General features: G+C 35.1%; 1 protein-coding gene and 1 long non-coding RNA gene across 18 annotated transcripts in view; both read left to right on the top strand.

Moving 5' to 3' along the window:
* dlg1b (discs large MAGUK scaffold protein 1b) overlaps positions 1 to 22706 on the top strand; it is a 147264-nt gene that overhangs the window by 33369 nt on the left and 91189 nt on the right. For 9 of the 16 annotated variants that reach the window (XM_052547406.1, XM_052547412.1, XM_052547407.1 and 6 more), the window contains exons 3-4: positions 2490 to 2653; positions 5819 to 5890. In XM_052547406.1, the coding sequence (XP_052403366.1) occupies positions 2490 to 2653; positions 5819 to 5890 (236 nt within the window). The remainder of the gene's footprint in view (positions 1 to 2489; positions 2654 to 5818; positions 5891 to 22706) is intronic. The other 7 variants (XM_052547421.1, XM_052547410.1, XM_052547409.1 and 4 more) reach the window with 1 other exon arrangement.
* LOC127950400 (uncharacterized) lies at positions 12836 to 22184 on the top strand. Of its 2 annotated transcripts, XR_008152459.1 has the most exons (5): positions 12836 to 17636; positions 17740 to 17806; positions 17898 to 17971; positions 19253 to 19324; positions 19637 to 22184. It is a non-coding gene; the product is annotated as an uncharacterized LOC127950400 (long non-coding RNA). The 2 variants fall into 2 exon arrangements; XR_008152460.1 differs by lacking the exon at positions 19253 to 19324.

Raw genomic sequence — 22706 nt, 5'->3', positions numbered from 1 at the left:
TCACATCAATGACCTGCTATGTGTCGTCTTTAAAAAGAGATCAACCTTAGGTCTGTATTCCAAAGCGTTCAGGAGTTACAACCTATTGTAACAAGCATTGATAAATGTGTTCTGTTTTTTAGTGAATTTATTTATTAAATTATTTATTTTCAAAGGGTTGATTTATCCTGTAGGATACAAACATTGAAATCAAATATATATATATTTTTTAATGATATTGTATTATGTATGTTCCAAGAAGATTTTTAGGGATAAGAAAGCATTGTTTGTTTTTATTTTTTATCATTAATTTTGGGCAGGTTGGTTGCAAATTTCAAGCTGCTCTTGTCATCTTGTGTTCTACCGTTCTTTTTTTTCTTCTAACACTAAAGAGTTGTCGCATAACCAGCAGTTACCTTCCATCAGATGTCACTACATGTTATACACATGCTTTGGAATAATGTCAGTCACTGGCACACAAATAGAAATGTCAGTTTGAAATTTCAATTTCCAGGTAGTCAGAGTCAGGAAAGAAAAACCTGTGATCAGTGATTTTTCAAAAAACAAAAAAACATACAAACAAATCAAAATAGTATTTTTAATAAGGTGAAGTGAAGGCTCTTATATTTCCCCTGAGTAACTCTGGTCTTTAGTTTTCAGTAAACGGACTCCGTATTTGTTTTCCTTTTGTTGTTGTTTTATTTTGGGAGTAGTTGCATGACTGAGAGGTCAGTCAGATGTTAAATGGTTGGATTCTGTGACAACTTCTAGCTTCTCTGAGGCTTACAAGGGGAACTGACAAGTGAAGGAACAGCGATTCATCTCAAGAAATAAATCCTGGATTAGTTTAGCCAACCTGAACTTTTGTGTCTGTGGGACAAATGTTTTATTTTATTTCTGGCCAACATTAAATTTGGAATATGCAGCTTCTGCATTTCTAGTGTCACAGCATGTTTTCAAACACTCTTTTCAAATGCCTTTTTTTGTGTTTCATTGGTATATAAAAAGTACAGATATGTCTTGACAGGTAAAAGTAGGCATCTTTTTTTCCCCCTCTGGCTTAGCCTGGACAGTAGCCATGCACCAAACTCTCCCTTTTGGGTGTGTGGAGGTGACAGTTGGTTACAGGACATTCTGTCATTGCATTTGGACTGAACATTGGGTGAATATTTTAAGGTCCTGAGACTTGCACAGTATTGCAATCCATTGCTGTACAGACCAGTATAGCAAAAAATGTTTATAAAAAGCATTACATACCCTAACGTTACATAAAATATTCTAGATTTAAATTATTAATGCTCACTAGTGGGAGCCCAGTTACAAGCCTGCAGTGGTTTTTCAGAGGGGCTGTGAAGTCACTGGTCACAGTATTTCAAAGGGAAACCAGAGATGAGGGAATCACCCCCACCAGTGTGCATTATAAAAATATTTATTCTCATTGCTGTGTAGGTTCATGTGATCCCGCAGGTATTTTCAGACCTGTTACCCAATCTCTGACATGCATAGAAGAGCTATACCCCTATGCTATTTTCTCCCTTGGCCGAGTGTCGAGCAGCATTGCTAACCACAGTACACCATTCTTTCAAACAGTCATTTCCCCTCTACTTGTGGAAGAGACTAGTTCCCTAATTTATTTTAAACCGCACATGTTCCTTTTGTGTGGATTGCAACAGATTTTTTTTTTTTTTTTAAGTGGTGTGAGCTTCTGTCTTATCTGCCATGCACATACATAAATATCCATGTTTACTTATGACTGGGTGCTGGCTTTCAAATAAGTGCTATAAATGTTCATAATAAAAGTTCCTGTGGGGTCCATCTGTTGTTTTTGTTGAAAGCAAACTTGCTGAACCCTTGCATCGTTATGTTTATAACCTGATGAATGTTGTAAAAGCTGTTAATGACCTTTAAATCTCCCATGACCTCTAGCTTCAGTCGACACTCTTGTTTGTAATCTTTAAACTGATGTTCACTGTAAAATGTGTATTTATAGATTCATGTCACTGGCTACTAAATAACATCAGTAAAGAGACCCTGACCATTAATGAACAAGCATTCACAAGACTTTAATCTGCACAATTACTGTGCCTTTGAATGACCTTCAAAATACTTCTATCCATCTATCCATCTTGGAAATATAGTGCACCACTAAAAGACATTTGGACACTTAAGACACAATTAAAAATGTAAGAAAGTGGCCATTTTCCAGTTGTCAAACGTTAGTGAAACATTCATAGTTAATTTGATAAACTACACCTGTGGCTGCTGCGCCCTGTATGAACTTGAATGGAAATGACTCCATGGATCCACTAAAAGAATTACAGTGTTGCTGATTGTTTATAATTAATGGCAAAAATGACTTTATGAAATTAAATTGTGTATGCAGTGAAATTATTACATTTACATACATATTTTGTGGGGCCACTGTATCTTGCTTATCCTTTTCTTTTTAATAAGCTCACTCAGATATGGGTATTACAGAAAAAAATTCAATAAATCTTTTCTTTTAACAGATATCCAGGAATTTTATGAAGTGACCTTATTGGATAATCAGAGATGTGGGGAATCAGTGAAAGTGCCAGATGCAATACCCCCAGTAAACCTGTGGGACTTCTCCAGCATTCAAAGCACAACGGTGACTTCAGACACCCTGCCCAGCCTTAGCACCAGCATAGAGGTAAGTGTGCATTAATTTCTAATCATCTTAATTGGATTACTGAATATAGCTCCTATTTTTTGGGGGGGAATGACTTTGTATGTCATTCAAAGTCTGCAAACACATATCTAGCATCTCACAAACATTTTTTAAAGACATTTAGAAAATGGCATTCTGCTTGTTTTTCACAAGTCATGCCACAACATGGTAATTTAATTGAGCTAGGAATCAGATTACAAAGCGACAACCAAACATGGGTGACTGTTGATTGACATGTTTATTGGGAATTAATGGCAGTCTCAATCTTCATTTGTAACTGTTCTGAATGGGGAAAGTGCACATGCTTTTACAGTCACACCCTTTATGTAATCATCAGTCAGGCTTTCTGAGAATTTGACATCCTGCTTTGCATGATACCACAGCCATCATTGATACTAAAATTTACTTTAATCCATCTTAAAAGGGTCTGCTGGAAATCATGTACAGAATGACACTTTCACAGAAATTGTCAGAAAATACACTCTGTCGTCTTGGATTCAGGGAGAGCAAATTGGTCTCAGTAGCTGTGCGTGACGTGGTTGAAAACAAATACGACGAATGAGTCTTTACGCTCCCTGGCTCTATCTGCAGTCTCTGTGCATGCTGTTTGTGCACTTGAATACTTTAGTAGCACATGATCTCTTTCCCTGATGCAGAGGAACAGAATACTGTACTTATGCAGAATATCCTGAAAGAAGGAAATTTTCAGTTAATTAAATGACCTCTTGAAAGAATACTAAGATAGATAAGTTGGTACAGAATTGTGACTAAACTGAACAAGCAGTAAAAAATATATTTTTTAAATGTAGGAGTGGATGTAAGATGACCTTCAGACTTTTGCTGCTTGATGTTTGTTTAAAGTGTCATGAAAACTATTTCAGCACTGGTCATTTCTCACCACAGTTATGAAAAATGTGGAAAACAGTGGACGTGGTAAGCTGCGAATGGGAGAGGAGAAGACAACAAAATAGTTGACTCTTCCTTTTAGTTTTATTTTGCTTTGAGTTAAGTGTAAAAGGTACTCACAAATGCATAATGCACACAACAAAATGAACAAAATGAAAAAAGTTATCAAGTCATTATGCTCCAATAATTTTAGATCTGTAAATTAATTGGTAAATGGCAAAAATAATTTTTTGTTGTTTTTAAGAAACTTTCTAGCCATAAATTTATATTATTAGCCATAAATGTATATTATTTATATTCCATCTTTCAAGTGTCATTCCACCGCAAAATGCTTTGAAAAACATTAATGACAAAATTATCTTTAGATGTATGTCCATTGTTTCGCTAGTAGACAAAATACTGACAGTGAGAAATACACAGGACCAAAAGTGCTCATAGATGACTCCTGTATGACTGAATGTTTGAAATTTTAGTTTACTTGCTGGACAAATAAGCCTTGGAATTCTAAGGTAACTCCAGACATTTTGCAGTTTATATTCTTAATTTTTACTAAAGTTTACTAAACGTTTTTGCCCTACTATGTTGTCGAACATAATTGTGAACAAACTAAATAGATAAAATAAACTAACATGCTTTTAAGATTGCTTAAATTAATCGCTTGTATTAATGAAATTGATTTTGGATAGTGACTTGACAGACGACTATCTTTCTAGTGCCTTGTAACTGTAAAAAAAAGCTGTTGTTTTCAGATGAATTATAAAAAAAAAACCTCCGGTAAAAATGTAAAACAGCTTTGCAGAACAACCTGTAAATATTTACAGCTTAAAAATGTACAGTGAAATAATTTATAACCTCACTGCTACTAAACTTTGTAGCTTTTTTGATGTTTTGTACCTTTAACGTATACTGACAACCACCATAGGAACACAGGTGGTGAAGGGAAAGCCATGTGAAGAATCAAAGTTCATCACAAGTAGCTTTTAAGTAAATTCTAATATAGAAAGAAGGTGCACAGTGTCATTCACACCAATACAAAACAATGTCATATTAAAGCCACGGTCATGCTAGACTTTAAGCACTTTCTACTGACACCACAACAGTCTTAATATGAAGTGTCACTCTTATGTCCTTTTAAAAATCATAATTCAACATTATAATACATCCAAACCGTAAAAATATGCAATCTTTCTATCAAGCTATCAGTCACTTTAGAGTTTTAATTTTCCATTTCTGCAACTTAAATTGATTATGAATTCTGTTCCGTTTCTTGCACAGACCAGTCACTTCATAAGACCTTAATATACATCAAATGAGCCATAGGTTTTAATGTTTTATTCCATAATACAAATATACAAATACAAATATGGCCATCTGCTGACTTGCTTTTTATGATTCACTGATAAGAAGAAGCTAAACTAACAAGAAATATTTATTACATTGAAAAATATAAATTATGAAGTGTCTCACAGGGAATTCTTTTAACATTTTTTTCCATTGTAAATTTTAGGATACACTTCTCTTTTTACTTCCAAAAGCTGAACATACAACAGTATTTTTCTTTCATCTGATATGAAAACATTCAAACCGCAGTTAGACTTCGATGTGTGAAACATAATGATGTAATATGTATGTTTGTAGCTGTTTTTTTAACAATACCACCACCTGCCTGCAGTGTGTTGACATGTACAACATGAACAGCCACTTTTAAATATATTTATAAAAGAACAGAATATTCTTTTTCTAGCAGAGCATCATTGGCTCCACACATTAGCTTAGTCTGAAAAAGGAGCATTACTGATTGACTAATATTCCACTAACAACAGTATAACATTTTCAGAATGACCCGTGTCACAAGACAAAATGTATGTTTTCAGAGGGTGAGTTAGTCAGTAAACTGGTCTGATTCTATAAACTGGTACACGTTTATATCACTACAGCTTGGAAATCTGAGCCCTAAAGAGTTGACTTGGAATGGTCTGTCATACCATTAATGCAATAATCACTTATTCAGGTTTATTCTCATCTGTCTTCCACTGTAATTTACAGTACAATCTCCAATATTTTGTTTTATATAAACAAAATATTAGTTGCTGCTTTTTTCAGGCTTTTGAACTTCATACTAGAGGATGGAATATAAGTCATTTTAAACTTGCCTAACTTGCCCCTCTGCTGTGTATTTCAATGTCCTTTTTCTTTTCCCTCTTGTTTCTTTCTGTAAAAAAAAAAAATGGCTACCCTCAGGACTCTCCCCTTCTAAATGAAATCCTTCATGTGCTCGCTAAAGCAAAATCCTCAGCCAGTGAGCTGGACCAAGTAAGTATCATACCGGCACGGGTCTGGTGGGTTGGGCATCCCCCATGGCCGCATGTCTGGGCCGCTCATTTCCTCCTACCCTGTTTCCGAAGCCTCGTCGATGGGGTTTACTCCAAGAATAGAGGGACTCGTGTGTCATTGCGCTTCATTCATTTAGGCTCGCTTTATGGGTCTGCCATGGACAAATGTCACAGCATTATCAATGGGAAATGTTTTGGTGGCCAAAAGCTGTGGGTGGCATTTTCACAATTTTGAAATGCAAAACGATATAGCCAATTGAATTCTTAATCTTTAGAATGTGACATTTCTTTCTAAAATATAATCAGCCGGATACAGCTGATAACTTTTTATAATTTGTGGGATTGGATTTAAAAAATTTTTTTATATAATTGTGAAAATGCCAGTTTGGTGTTTTGGTTTCAAAATCTCCTGTTACCAATGTGTTTTTAAATCTCTTATCCAAGGGCTGTGTTTTTTATACCAAAACTTTTGCCTTATGTGTAGAATGATTATACCTTGATGTTTATACCGTGTCTATTTCACTACTAACCCAAACTGTGATTACACATTTCTAATAATTAACATTGCAAAGTTTTTAATATTTTTTTAACTGTACTTTTTTATATTCAACAACATAAAGTTATTGCTAAAAAAAAGTAGTAAACGCTAATATAGCTTAGCTTTTTCCAAGTATGTTTACAAACGCACAAGGAATTTGTCTATGGTGAAGGGAGATTCTATGTATACAGAATTTAAGCGATTATATTAACTCATGTGGTGTTCAAAACCCAATAACACCTGTGGTGTTCCCGGTCAAAAATGACCGGCCCATAAAAAAAAGCTTATAAATCACTCATTATACCATATTTTCACCCAATCTTGGATTCAATCTTTTTGTCAACTTGTTCTCTTTCAATTAGGACTGGTTTTATATTTCTGTTTGCATCTGATTAATCATGGGCCTCATTTATCTGAGAGTAGGTATCTCATTTTTTGAGTAAAAAACAAATAATTTATGAGTAAATTTGGAAATATGAAAAAAAATTATGAAAAAAAATGGCTACTGTTGATCACACTAGTCTACTCTAATGTTTCACCAGGAATTTTGTTTTGAAACTTTTGTTTTGTAAAAAAATATGGCACATAGTCACACTTGTGGTGTTCCCGGTCAAAAATGACCGGCCTGTAAACAATAGCTTAGAAATCACTCATTATACCATATTTTCACCCAATCTTGGATTCAATCTTTTTTTCAACTTGTTCTCTTTCAATTAGGACTGGTTTTGCATTTAATTGTCAAAATATTTAATTGTAGGAGTCATTTATCCGAGCTTATGCACCTCAGTTTTTGAGTGAAAAAAGCATTATTTGTTAATAATTTTGTCAATATTGTGAAAAAGGTGAAAAAAAGTTTCATCTGTTGATCAAACTAGCCTACTTTAATGTTTAACCAGGATTTTTTTTTTTAAATGCTTTTATTTTGTACAAAATGGAACAAAGTCACACTTGTGATGTTCCCGGTCAAAAATGGCCGGCCATTGAAAGTGAATGTAGAAGATTACAAAACACGGGGCTTGTATTTTGAAATGATTTTCAGAAAAGGGGTGCACAGTAACACTTGTGCTGTTCCCTGACAAATCTGACCATTGTGACATACAAAAAATAAACACATTAACGCTGTCATATAGAGAACACAAATCAAACACTGTTCATTTTCTTTCAGTTTTCCAAATTATGAATTAACCAAAATAAGAAACTGTGACGGTCTCTGTGTGAACTCATGCAAGTGACTAACAAAAGCATTTTTAAAGTAACTTGCAATTGGTCATTTTGTGTCACTTATGCACATGACTGACAACAGTATAATATATGTGCCTTGCAAATGTGCACTCTGCATTTGAAACAGACAGTGCCTGTTTTCACATCTTTTGGGGCACACAAACTGCCTCTCTTTTGTTTCTCTCCTTTGCCTGTGCCAGCTGAAGTACCTGGTTCTGGTGTTTGTATGTCTCTCACCAATGTAGCAGAGGGCAGTGCTCTGGGTATATCTTGGCGCCTCTGTATCAGGGGAGTCACCATGGATTTCCCCAGCTCTTCTAGGAACAGCCTCCTCCTGAAGGTTTTCCTTGTGTAATGCTCAAAAAAGTGTGTTTTAACGTGTGTGTGTCTGGGTAGCGTGTGTATAAATGTATTGACACATGCACAGGTCCAAGGGCTCGATGTTTGCAAGTACATGTGCTCATATGTGTACATGAAAATAATGAACATGCTCCTGAAAACTAAATTGTTCTGTTATTTTCAGTCTCTCCCATTCACTTTCAATGGTCGGCCATTGTGACCATTTTTGACCATGCCTACTCTCAGATAAATGAGGCCCACGATTAATAAGATGCAAACAGAAATATAAAACCAGTCCTAATTGAAAGAGAATAAGTTGACAAAAAGATTGAATCCAAGATTGGGTGAAAATATGGTATAATGAGTGATTTCTAAGCTATTGTTTACAGGCCGGTCATTTTTGACCGGGAACACCACAAGTGTGACTATGTGCCATATTTTTTACAAAACAGAAGTTTCAAAACAAAATTCCTGGTGAAACATTAGAGTAGACTAGTGTGATCAACAGTAGCCATTTTTTTCATAATTTTTTTTCATATTTCCAAATTTACTCATAAATTATTTGTTTTTTACTCAAAAAATGAGATACCTACTCTCAGATAAATGAGGCCCATGATTAATCAGATGCAAACAGAAATATAAAACCAGTCCTTATTGAAAGAGAACAAGTTGACAAAAAGATTGAATCCAAGATTGGGTGAAAATATGGTATAATGAGTAATTTATGAGCTATTTTTTATAGGCCGGTCATTTTTGACCGGGAACACCACAAGTGTAACAAGGTAACAAAACCCCCACAAAAAAGTAAGAAAATTTCCCAAATTTTTTTTAACTTTAGTTATACCCTTTGGGAACAAAGTCACTTAGTTTCAGTCCAAAGCGATAACATTAACTATTATTTTCGGGAAAAAGAAAATCTTCTTCGGGTCAAATTGACCCGAACACCACATGAGGGTTAAATAAAATCTAGCCGTAATAAAAAAATAAGGAAGACAATAAAAAGTAATGGAATGGTAATTGCAAATGAAAATGGAAATACAATATTTTTATGGTCTCTCATGTACTCCATCTAAGTTCACTTTCATGTTCCAATGTTGAAATTGTGGAAAGGTTCATTATGGGAAAACCCAGGTCACAGGAGATTGTTGGCCATCACCCAATAATTATGCACAGCATGGAGGAGTATTAGACTTTACCATGAATTTATTTATTTTAACTCCTAAAGCTCTGCTAGTTTCTCCTGTCTTAACAGAAGAATAATTAGCTTGTGGTGTTATTGGTTTATTGATTGCTGTATCTCCAATGTTTACTAGGCATTGTAATTAGGTTTTTGATGACATGTAATTGTTTATTACGAAGCTAGACAAGTGATCTTTTATAATAGACCAGTGAGCTTGACTAAAGATGGCTAAACTGCTTGAAAATTACATCCATATCATAACTTAAACTTCATACATTCTATATATATATAATTGACAAATAAGTGCTATTTATGTATTATAAACATGAAATATATCATCACTCATCAATCATGCCACAGGTTTGTATGTTGGTTGGGCCATGTGTTCTAGAAACAATCACGTCAAGGGCTGGGTGTGTGGCTTGAATATTCTGAAAGGAGTATTCGGTCTCTGCAGAACAAAAAGTCATTTTCCAATTTAAGGCATTTTCAAACTGACAACACATCGACAGGCAAGACAAAGCAGGTTACTTAAAGCACAAAATAAACATGAATGAACATCAGAATTTATTTTTTTTCAACTGCAGAAAGACATCAATACACATTTGCCAAGTTTAAGTCCACCAAAGTTAATCTACTCTTCTGTCTGAATTGTTTGTTGGGCATGATGGCGGACTCGGCATTATGATTGGTCAGATTGCCTATCATTCAAGATCTTTGCAAATGGTTAATTGTCTGGGCGATTCCTGTAGAAGCAATAAGAGAGAATGTAAATGGATTGTGGTAAACTACCAGATGTTTTTGCTAAATTTGTGCTATAAAATGCTCCAAACAATCAACTTTTGCTCACAATCAAGTATTAGCTAAAATTCACTGTTCTTTTTGGTACAGAAGAGGATTAGGGCCAAACATTTCGAGATTAAAGTCGTAAAAAAAAAAAAAAATAATAATTTCAAGAAAAGGCCAAGATAAAATGTTGCGATTAAACTCATTAAATGTTAAGAATAAAGTCTTTGTTTCTACAAAAAAAAAAAAATTGAGAAGAAAAATCAAAATAAAATGTTGAGAATAAACTCATTAAATTTAGAGGAATTTTTTTTTTTATAATTTACACATTTGTGTAATGTTCATTGCATCTCATTGGACAGTCTTATTTAGCATCTGCAGTGGGGTGGGTTGAAGCGTGTTGTACTGGGGAGTAACTTGTGATACGATTGACTGGGTTCAAATCCTTTTTTCAGAACTTGCAATTCTTCCTTTTCTCATCTCGTCACATCAGAAAATTGGAAATCAGTTACTAAACGAATATTTAAAAATAATGTAATAATTAGGTAGGTTTAATGTTACCACAGTAAATCCGTTCTATATATTCATTTGTGGATTGAAAAGTATTCTAACTGCATAGTTTGTCACACAATGTTTCTCCTGTTTTCCACATCAGTGTTGTTGAGAATGGCAGTGTGGTTTCATCTGCCTTTAAAGTAGTTTAAATCACTTTGACATCTGTGGTTTGTATAAGAGAGCTCAGCTCCAAACTTATCACAGCACTGTTCAGTGGCTGCCTAATGAGACCAGTGAGTAAATGCATTTGTTCTGCGCTCACGCTGCGCTGTCTTTATGCAGAGCTAATAATGATCCATTCAGGTAGGGGTGGGCGATATGGTATAAAATATAATATCACAATTTTTTTTTATATCACGATTCTATCACAATTCTTTTTCATGTTGGTTTTACTATTTTGAAAGTTTTCTGAGCATTACAGCCAAACTAATTTCCCTATTATAAAGACAAAGCCTTTCAAGGTAAGAAAAAAAGAATGGCACATATTTAGGCCAAAGAGGGTGAAGATAATTATTTTATAATAACAAAGATAAAAGCATGACAAAGATACACATTACAACTACACATAATATACAAATAAAACCAACAGTGCTTTATTTTCAGGTACAATAGGTGTATTTAGAAATTGAAATTGAATGAACAAATATAAAAATAAAACATTATATAACTAGGGATGCACGATCATGATTTTTCATGATTCCGATACCGATTTTTTGCAAGCAAACTGGCTGATTCCGATACAGATTTCCGTTTTTTTCTTTTAGCAACAAACAAGACAGAAGGAAAGTGTGCATAAACGAGATGTGTATTTGGTATTTAATAGTCCAAACTTTTGTCCATTGAAAACAATAACCGTAACCATCTGAAATTAAAAGCAGTAACTGCACAGCAAGTAGCCTACATTCAATACACACATAGATGGTACAGACATCAGCATTTAGCTTTTGTTTTTGAATTAGGTTGAAATTACATAGAACTGGCCTTAAAAGAAAAGATTACCTGTAACCATGTGAAATTAAAGGCAACAACTGTATAGTTCTATAATCCAAACAACACAATCAACACACATTCAATTAGATGTTTATTAATCAGCATTCGGTATTTTAGTTTTTAAATTTGGTTTAAAAAAAAAAAAGGTCTTTACCAGTGAGACTAAATAAGTATGCTATATAAATAACTTATTCCAAAATGTTAAAATCAAATAATGTTGGTGCGAATAAAACAAAGATGTAAAGTGGTTTCATCCAATTAAAAAAATAATAATTAGGGTAGGCTAATGATTCACATCTTTTTTTTTTTTTTACTTGAGCCAATGAAAAATAAATTACTATCGACTCAACTTAAAAATATAGATGTGAATCATTACCATAATTTTTTTAATTGGATGAATTAAACACTTTTTTCAGTGTGCCACAGCAGGTGATTTTTAAATCAAATTCAGTCTATATAATTTTAAGGTAAAATAAAAAGAATAGTTTTATAAAGAACTGACGTTTACTTCTGCCTTTTCTAACATGTATGCAAGTTCTACTTTACGTTCCTCACGGACGATTGCCATGCACAAACAAAATCAAAACACAAAATAAATCCCAGGCCTGGTTCTCTCTCGTCCTTCACTGTCGTCGCTCCTGTTTTATATCCTTCCATCTCCTCCGTGGGACACGAGACCGGTGAGTGTCGCAGGTGTCGTTCATTTCCAATCACTCCACCGGCCTCGCTCCATTCCCACGGCTCTCGGTCCTGCCCCAGTTTCCACAAAGTGTAAATAGTAGTTATTTAGATGCTGTTTATACTTAAAAATAGTGGCAGATACTATTTGCACCTCAGTATTGTTATACATTAACAGGATGCAATAATAACATTTTAATATTCCACAAATTTACTGATTTATGGAAGAGGATTAGGGCCACACACCTAATCCTCTTCCATAAATTGGTAAATTTGTTTGTCGTTCATCCTATTTAAAATCCTATTTAAAGTTTTCTGAGTCATAATTTCAGGTCCCATTTTCTTTATATTAATGCATGTTACAATGTCAGTTAAATAGCAGTAATAAATATAAAGCTTACACAGCAAAATAGTGTAAAGTAAGATACACCAGTGCAATTAAGTGCTTCTGTATGTACATATGTTGTTGATATAAAAAAAGAATAATACACCTACAGTACTAATGTTATAAATAACCTAATATCGCATTTTAAACCAGATTTAAAGCTGAGATTAGATTTTAAATCAGATTTAAATCAACTGTGAGAGGTTTAATAAAAATATTATGTTATTTTTTTTTTTATTATTATTATTTTTTTTTTTTTATTGTTTCTCACAAGAACATTGGTTGTGTTCTGCACTGTTCATTTACCATATTTTTCGGACTATAAGTTGCATCAGTCCAAAAAAAAACATGTCGCATTTATTCAGAACCAAGAACCGGAGAGAAAACATTACCATCTAACATTACCAGCCGCGAGAGGGCGCTCTATGCTGCTCAGTGCTCCTGTAGCATACCACTGAAAACAACTGCAAACTGTTAACTGAAATATTAATTTAATTTATTTAACAAAATCCAAGACCAAGAACAGACATTGGTAATCTGGAAAGGCAAGTTATTCAGCTAACGGTACACAATAGTACACAGGCATGCCCGGTATGTTAACATAACACATTACCAGTTAGCTACACAATAGCATAAAGAACATACCCGGGAGGCTGAATAGGCTAAAATTAACATAAGCCAGCGAGTCCAACAGTTACTGGTAACGTTAAGCAAGTTCACTAAGCTCCCGCGATCTTATTCCACTTCATTGAATCACTGGATTTTCAGTGGTAGGCTACAGGAGCACTGAGCATCATATAGCGCCCTCTAAGGCAAAAAAACACCTGTAAGGCAAAATTTTCACAATATAGCTAATGTTTTTAAACTATATATCATTTACACATTTCATTTGTCTGACCTTATCTTTAATTGCAATCGCTGGAAAAGATTATAAAAAAAAGTTAAATGTTTCAATGTCTTTATGAATAGAATTTAGGAATGCATTTTCCCCAGTTTAATAGAAATCCCAAAGATGTGTAGCATTATTTTTTATTCTCATGTCCCAGGCATAAAAAAATGGTTGCAATAATGAGAAAACAAGAAAGAAAAAAAAAATTCATGGCCTCTTTGGGCTTCTGTTTGTTGATTTGGTTTGTAAAAAAAAAAAAAAAAGGACTCCTGTCCATGGGCCTCATTTATAACCGTTGTGTACGCACATAACCAGCCCTGGAAGAAGCGTACACCACTTCCTGCACAAAAGGTGGAATTTATAAAAACAATCTTGATGGGAAAATCTGCACACAAATTATGACCCATGTGTACAAACCAAGGTGTTGTATGCTCCATATATGGTGATTTTGGGGAGGAGGCGGGGTGGAGAACCTGACTTTGATTTATAAAGGAATTTTTGCGCAGGTTCTGGTGTATGCAAGGTATTTTAAATCTGAAAACTTTTATGTGTTTGCAAAGTTAGCTTTTGAGCATACGTACATGTGGCGAGTGGGGCGGCTTTCGGCCCCGCCCCACTCGCCACAGTACACTTATAGGATGAAATCTACAGAGTTTTATACCTGAGGTCCCAGGTTTGAAAAAGACCAATACTTGGGAAACCCTTTTTATTCCACAGAAACCTATAATTGGGTACATGGGCCTGGTTTGAATGTTGTGTTTGCAAAAAGCACTTGAAAATTTCTACATATCAGTGCACCTTCTAAAGGCACAAAGCTAATTCAATCTCATTATGAGTTTGAAAGAAGTGTTTGCAAACAGCAATTGAAAATTTCTACATATTAGTGCACCTTCTAAATGCGCAAAGCTAATACAATCTCATTATGAGTTTGACTGTTGTGTTTGCAAACAGCAATTGAAAATTTCTACATAGTGCACCTTCTAAATGCACAAAGCTAATTCAGTCTCATTATGAGCAACAAAGCTAAGTGCCTTGTGTGTTGATGCAACACTTGCATAGTTGTTAGACATCTTATTCTTATAATCGGTATGATTTGTTATAATATAATTTTTTATTATACTGTTTGCAAATACAACATGTGCTTTTCACATTTCTGAATCTCAATATTGTATATTTAATCCAGAGACACTGATGTTACTTTGGAGGTTAAAAAGTAAAAAAAAATATTAAGACTAAGATTCCGACGCATGAGTATATAGCCCCTTTCACACTGCCATTCCGGCAAATACAGGGGTAAAGTGTTCCTGTAATTGTTCCCTGGTCGCTAGATTTGGCACTTTCACACTGCCAGTGATGACCCGGTATATGTGCGTGCTTTCACACACAACCCTTGAAGATCCCGTAACGACACGTGACATCAGCGCGTGACGTGTAATGTACGAGTCGACAACGCTTGGCACGTTATACTTTAACTGAAGCAAGCAAACGATCTCGGCGTCAGCGCGGAAAGTGAGGAACTAACTGATCTCTGCTTCATTACAGTTTGCACATATGTTTTCGTTGCGAATGTTGATCTTCCTTCAAAACAGCCGGTAAAAAAGTCGCGCGATAACGCGTGTCATCACTTCGATACGGAATTAGATCTGGCTTTTGTTCACACAGCGCTCGTTCCGGATCGATTACCGCAATGTTACTATGCAATGTTTATTTTGATCCAAAATCCTTTGTGAAACTGCAGCATGTACTAGTACGGACGCCACTTCTGAAGGGAAGGACTAGTAATCACTGTGCGTATCAAATATTTCTTCTTACACTGCATTTCAGGACAATCTACTGTATGAGCTATATTAAGGCTGCTTTTACACAGTCGGCTCAGTGTTAAAATGTGTGTGAGGTGACTAATGGTGGGGCTGCATCTGTTGGGGACATGCTTGAAATCTGCCAAAACACTTTCTCTGTGGGGTGTCTGGATATCTCTCCTGTATGCTCCTGTATCCTGTAGAGTTGTCACTTTGAATTCTGCACTTGTAAGTCTTTACAGGATGTGAAACACTCTGTTGTGTATGAAATATTGCAGTGTAATTTTATATGTTCATGAATTTGTGATTTACACTAGCATGATAAAGTTCAGGAAAATTCCTTAAGTTTTTATTAACCTGAAAATCTGTGGTGTAGCAAGACTCCTCAATGCCCCCCAAAACCCCTCATTCCAACAGGCCCACACATGTCTACTTCACTATGTGGATATATTTGCGTAATGCCGCCCAAATGTTCACACAAAGAAAGAAGGCATGGTTTCAGTAACCGCAGTTAGTGTTGAAGCAGCCATGTCTAGGAGATGCTGTGTGTATCTAGGTGAAAGCAAAATCACTTTATTTGGCCTTCCGAAAGTAGATGCATTTAGGAATCTTTAAGATAACTTACAACAGAACTCAAATGCAGAGTTTTGCGCGTTGTGTGTGTGTGTGTGAGAGAGAGAGAGAGACAGTCAAACAGTGGAGACTGCTGTCTTAACCGTCTGTGGTTTGTGTACTGCAAACACATCAACTGTCTGTTGCTCTGTTCCCCTTTCAGGCTTGAATTGATGAAACTAAGGTCATTTAAAACTAATAAAACTAAGGTCATTTATTTTGAAAGTTGAAGCTTTTTCCATGATTATGGAAAAGGGCGTTACATTTCAGATGAGTGCTTGTGGTGATTGGCCAGTCACAATGCACTGGGTCAGTTGGCCAATCAGAGCAGACTGCTCTTGTCGGAAAGAGGGACTTTGTAGAAAACAATGCGTTTAAGAGAGGCGGGGCATAGAGGACCTACAGTAATGTACAGTATTTTAAATATAATGTGTTTTTTTAACATTGAAGCATGTCAACATATTCTGTTAAACCAAATACACAAAATAATGATCTTTAAAAAAGCATCATATGACCCCTTTAACCTTACGCAAAATAACATGATTTATCATTGTAATTTTGACTTTATTCTTATATTATGATGTTAATTTATTCAACGTGGCACTAAAATGCTGCCATATAGGCTATTTGTACAGTCATGGCCAGAAATATCAGCATCATTGGTAAATATGATTAAAGAAGGCTGTGTAAAGTATTCCGCACTGTTAATCCTTTTGATTTTTTTATTAAAAAAATTCTCAAAAATCTAACCTTTCATTGGATAATAAGAATTTAAAATGGGGGGAAATATTATTATGAAATAAATGTTTTAAATATATTTTTTCATTTTATCCGGTTCACGAACGAATCACTCAGTGTAACTAGATCTTCTTCTTCAACCAGTTCACCAAATCGAACTGAATCGTTTGAAACGTTTATTATTATCTCCAATAATCAACAAATGACTTAACCGGTTAACTTTTTTAATGTGGCTGACACTCCCTCTGAGCAGGGCCGTGCAGAGTCCTTTGGAGGGGCAGCTGCTCAAAGTATAAAAGGGGCACATGGAACAAGGCTTTAAATGGCGCTGTTCAAAATATCAATACAGCAATATATTGTGAAGCATTCCTTGCTGATTCGCGTATCAAAATTGAGTTTAAGTTCATTGTTGTGAGTTGGTTTTGCTCAAGACAGACGACAGAAAGTGCATTAGAAAGCATTTGTTTTCCTTCTTTTTACAAATTCACAAGGTTTTGTTGATATTGTGAATGCAAACACATAAAAAAAAGGATTTACACTTGCTGTTGTAAACAGCCCCCTGTGGCAGTGTAAATACGCAGAGTTACCCTTATTAACACTGTTGAGTGTTAATAGTCACATCCGGGACATTTACTGGTGTGCATCTGAAACAGCCTTTTTTTTTTTGCTTGTGATGCGGCAAATATGAGGATGGAAAACGGCGAAAGAAAGTGTATAATCTTACTCATAAAATGTGTTTTTTAATATCATATCGTTTTATAATGATATTTTTTTTGCTGTGTGCGCATAAACTTTTCTCAATTTCATTTTCTTTCACTCGCGATGCGGAACAGACGAGGACGTCTATTATTTTCTGTAAGGGCATTCTGAAAGTAAGTTAAGTGATTTTATCTCATTTAAAATATGTGTTTAATGACATTATATTGATTTATAGCGATATTTATGTGCTGTTCTCTCCACAACTTTTTCTCAAGAAGGATATTTTCTTCCTCTCATGATGGGGAGAAGAACCATAAGTAAGTGTTTTACCTCGTTTACATGTATTTTATAAGATGATTTTACTTTATGATGATATTTAAATGCTGTGCGCGCCTAAACGAGCCTAACCGTCTCCCACAGATTTAAACTGCAGTGCAGCACAGACACGGGTTAATGTTAACTAACTTAGAGAGGGGAGAGACCAGAGGTAAGCGTTTTATCTCATTTAAAATATCTATTTTATAACATATTGATTTATAGCGACATTAATATGTTGTGCGCTCCTACACTTTCCTCAGAGAGATAACGTTAGATTCTTTTACTCGAAGCGGAACAGATGGGGAAGTTGGTTTTAACAAGGAAAACACAGAAAGTAAGTGTTTTACTTCATTTAATGTATGTATTTCATTAAATAATATTATTTAATATTGATATTTGTATGCTGCGCATGCCTTGATGTGTCAATATATTGGATGTGTGATTTTTATTTATTTTTTTCACACACACACATACACACACACACACACGCATATATAATGTATGTGTTTGTTTCATATGTCATATATTCATATATTTTCATATATATTAATTTGTATATATTTGAAAATAACTTTTCAATATACTCAAACTCTATACTTCATTGTTCACCATTCAGAGTGAATTTGTGCCCTCACAAGACTTGGAGTATGACACATGGGTACCATGAACTACTAGGGGTGTAACAATATATCGTGTTACAATATATCGCAATACAAAAATGCAACAATATGTATCGTGGATAGTTCACCCAAAATAAAAATTTAAATTTAAATTGAAGTTATAAATTGAAGTTTTCAGAGTCAGTACTACATTAAACTACAATATATTATGTTGAATATAATGTATAATAATGGGGGAATATTAGTGGGTCCTGATAATGCTTATGTTATAAGTCTTATGTTACCAGTAAAAAGTGGCCTACATTATTTTAAATATATCTAGCCAGTGATAGAGTGCAAGCATATTAGTCTAAAATAATTCTGTATTTTCAGGTTCAGAATCATGAATATTTATTCTGGTGCCCAATTGTCCAAGCCTATTCATTTACACCCACAATGTTATATCAAATTCAGCATTTAATCAACATTACATTTTTTCTTAACCTTTTATTATATGTCTTGGAGTATTGCAATAATATCGTATCGTGAGTTCAGTATCGTGATATGTATAGAATCGTGAAATTAGGGTATCGTTACACCCCTATGAACTTCAGATCAGATATGATTTTTTGGTATGCTTGTACTGTCATTTATTTATCTATAAGGTTTGGTTAGAAACATACTGAAGTTTTTCATATTATTTAACAAATATTCTGACTAGATTGTTGGTCTCTGTGAATGACTGTGTGTTCATGAAACACTATTAGTTCAGTTCACTCTGAATTGCACACAATAAAAAAATCATTAAAAGATTAATTAAAATGTGACTCTGGACTGGAGCTTCGGTTGTCATGACAGTCAAAATGACAGCTGACAGATGATGAACGTGATCACTTCCTGTTGCAATGAGCGCAACAGATATATTTACCTCAGAGAAAAAAGTACTGTATATAGATTGTATTTTATTTTGTGTTTTTATTCATCTTGATTGTTCACAACTTTTGTGCTTTTCCTAGTTGAGTTGGATTGAATTGCTTTGCTAATAGAGTGTCATGAACGCACACTCATGCACAGAGATCAACAGTCAGGTAAATAAATTATGACATTTTTATCTTTTGGGGCGAAATAACCCTTAAAACAAATTGTTCACCTGAATTGTTATGAACTTATACTCAGGCGGTTCCACGGACACCTTGTAAGACATATATGTCATACAGGATTGGAACCATTGGAAGATAAAAAAAAAAAAATGATGACAGAATTTTTGGGTAAATGTTTTGATTAAATTATTATTGCATTGTAATTGATACTTGTCCCTGATATTTCACTTGTTAATAATAGCTTGATAAATGGATGTGAAATTATCCTGCACTCCCCCCCCCCCCCCCCCCATTTTACAGGAGCACTTTTGTGATGCTGCAAGTAGGAGTGGATTTCTTGCTTAGCTGGAAACTGCAGAGAACAATGTCTTGTCGTCCCTGGAAAAAAGAAAGAGACTACTTTCTCCAAGAAGGTCCAAACGCCATTGGCACAGACTTTTTTCAGTGATCAGTAACATACATTCTGCCAGGGCCGTCCTTATGGGGGTGTAATTGGTGCAGTCTCACCGGACTCCACACTTGAGGGGTAAATGGACTGAATGATCCCCCCACCTGGGAACACTCCCTACTTTGCACCAAGCCACACATCAGATAAGTACGGCCCGGCATTCATGGTTGATGGTAATGAATGAGATGCTGTGTTTTAAGCAGATAAATCTAAGCACTATCCACCTTTTTCCTCAACGCGGAAGTAAGCCTATGGGTGAGACTTCGGTTTCATTAGCCGCTATAACGAGGTGAATAACAACGTGCAGTAAATGGTAAAACTGTTTGCAGTACAAACAAGTGTGTTCTTAATATAGATAACATAACAAATGAGCCCAGAAGCTAAACCCATAGAATTTACAAATGGCGACACCCATTTTTACGTCAGGAAAAAGGTGGATAAACTTATTGAAATTCAGAATACATATGGACCAAATAAGAATATGTATTTTGTGCCTTTACACTGATTTGCTTTAACATTGTTTTAATTTTTGTAAGAACATGTTGTTTACATGTATTGAAAACACTGAATGTGAAGACATTTTGGTGCAGGGATAAAGTTACAATGTTTCAGTTTAAATAAATAAATGTAAACATGTATTGATTTATGGATTAATTTATTTATTGTCATATATACATTCCAGGAGTGTTGAATTTGACTTGAATTGAGTTAATTGTTCACTGGCTTTTTTGCTGTGCAGGAGAGTTTTTGTAATGCTAACTACACTGGAGTTAAAAATATCAAGAGTTAAAATCTATCTTAAAGGTGTTAAATTGTAACTTTTTACTCTGGTGTTAAGATATATTAACACTCTGTGGTGTGGACCAGAATTGTTTTTTAACTCCATACCGTGTACATATAACTCATTCATAGTGTTAAACATGTAACTCTTTGAAGAGTGTTAATGTAACTGTGAAAAGATTGAGACAATATGCACACTTTTTCAAAGTTGATTTTAACTCTGGTAGAGTTGAATTAACACTTGCAATTTTGCTGTGTATGCCCAACTCACTGTCTGCCACTGGCCGCTTGGTTGTTCCTTTAAAAAAACAAAACCTTGAATTTAACAAACATTGAATGTTCCAAACCTATCTCTAAATCAATTTAAAGAAACGAAAATAAATATTGGCACTTTGCCATTAAAAATCAAAACCGAACTATTTTAATGACTGCAACAGCAGCTGTGAAATTGGGAAGAGAGAGAAAAATAGACAGTGACTCCAGTTTGATTATGGCTGAGAATTCTGATATACTGTCGGACAAGGGAAATTGCAGGGAAATTCATTCCCTCGTTTCAATTAAAAGTCCACCCCAAAACCCCCCACCCCCCTGCTCGGCGGGACCCAATTCTGCACCCAGACCTTACGCCACTGCTGAAAAGTCTTCTCCGTTCCAGCAATGCCATTAATCAGACAATAGTGACCGCCGTGAAAAATGTTTGCACTGATATGAGTTACCTTTTCGAGATCCATGTAGATCAATGGAAAGTAATTATAACCTTTTTTGCTTGCCAATTTGGTATTTAACATAGTATTAAAATTAGATCTGGATATCAACGCATGCAACATGCCTAGATGTCTTTTTCGCTGTTATCTGGTGCTTATTGAGCTATAATTAAAGATGTCTCGTCACGGGCCACTGAATATTGTTATCTTTATTACACATCAACAAAACCTACCATTCGTTTTTAGATAATGACCCTTTACTTGTGGTTTAGTTCTGCGCAGAATCCATAAATGCGGGCACGGATTTCCAGAACGCGTGTCTTTCTCCAGCGCTTTATACAGCGCTTAAACCGATTTGATGGTCGCGAAGTAAAGGCATTTACTCTAAGTGTAATCAGGGAGATGCTTGGTGCAGCAGCGAGAGAGAAAGCGGCGTGGTTTGATGCAGCGCGCTCTCTTGTATGCGCTCTCGGGATCATTTGGAGACATGTGCGTATCTCTCTCTCCCTCTTTGTAAACTTCACTGGCATGGCCAACATGGAGAACAAATACTAACACGTGGATCGCTTTTGTTTACTCTCGGTCTTTAAGTAGTAGCTGTGAGCTCCGCCTTAATGAACGAATTTATCGTGATTCTCGTAAAAGAAGAGAGTTGCGCAATGCTATGCTGAGAGCCGCGAGGTCTCTGTCCGATATGAGAGAATGGATTGCATTTGTATTGTTACGACCAAGGTAAGCGCACAGATTAACGGTGATTTACTGCGACCATCTGAATGAAAGCATTTACCGCATGTTGTTGTTATTAATTCTGTTTATTGCTGTGTACACAATATAATAGCCATACTTTGCTAATACATAGTTATGGCAGTTTTATGATCTTAACTGTTCCTGTAGGACCCCCTTAAAATGCATAAAATTTGAGACCTTGGTGCCAACTTTATGTAAAGTCAATAAACCTCTGCTCACAAGACAATACAATGTGATAATGGAAGTTTTTTTTGTCCTTTTATTATTGTTGTTTAACCAACACTGTAATTCAATATTCAAGATTGTGGAAACAAAATCTAATTAAAAGTTTTAGAATCTGCCATTGAAAATCTATATTGACCACTGATCAGTGTCCCTCTCATTACCCTGTGTTTAACCAGTTCTCTATCACCTGTCAGGTTAACTGGCTTTTCTCACCTTATGGTTTGAGAAGTTTGAGGCGATGTGCTGTTTTTTAAACTCATTTATTAGTTTCATAGCATGCCCATATTTCCAGCCTCCGTGCTCTGCTCATGCTTTATTTTTCATTTATTATATAAAACCGTTTTAGGGATGTGCTTTCATTATATTACCCCTGGTGTGATGTCACGACACTTTCATGGTATCTTAATTAAGTTATTTCATTTCAGTACTTCATGTCATGTATATCTGTTAATATATGCTGAACATG

This window comes from Carassius gibelio, chromosome B2 (genome assembly GCF_023724105.1).
Source record: "Carassius gibelio isolate Cgi1373 ecotype wild population from Czech Republic chromosome B2, carGib1.2-hapl.c, whole genome shotgun sequence".
Taxonomy (NCBI): domain Eukaryota; kingdom Metazoa; phylum Chordata; class Actinopteri; order Cypriniformes; family Cyprinidae; genus Carassius; species Carassius gibelio.
The sequence above is the reverse complement of the archived record's forward strand: the minus strand, read 5'-3'. Positions and strand labels throughout refer to the sequence as shown.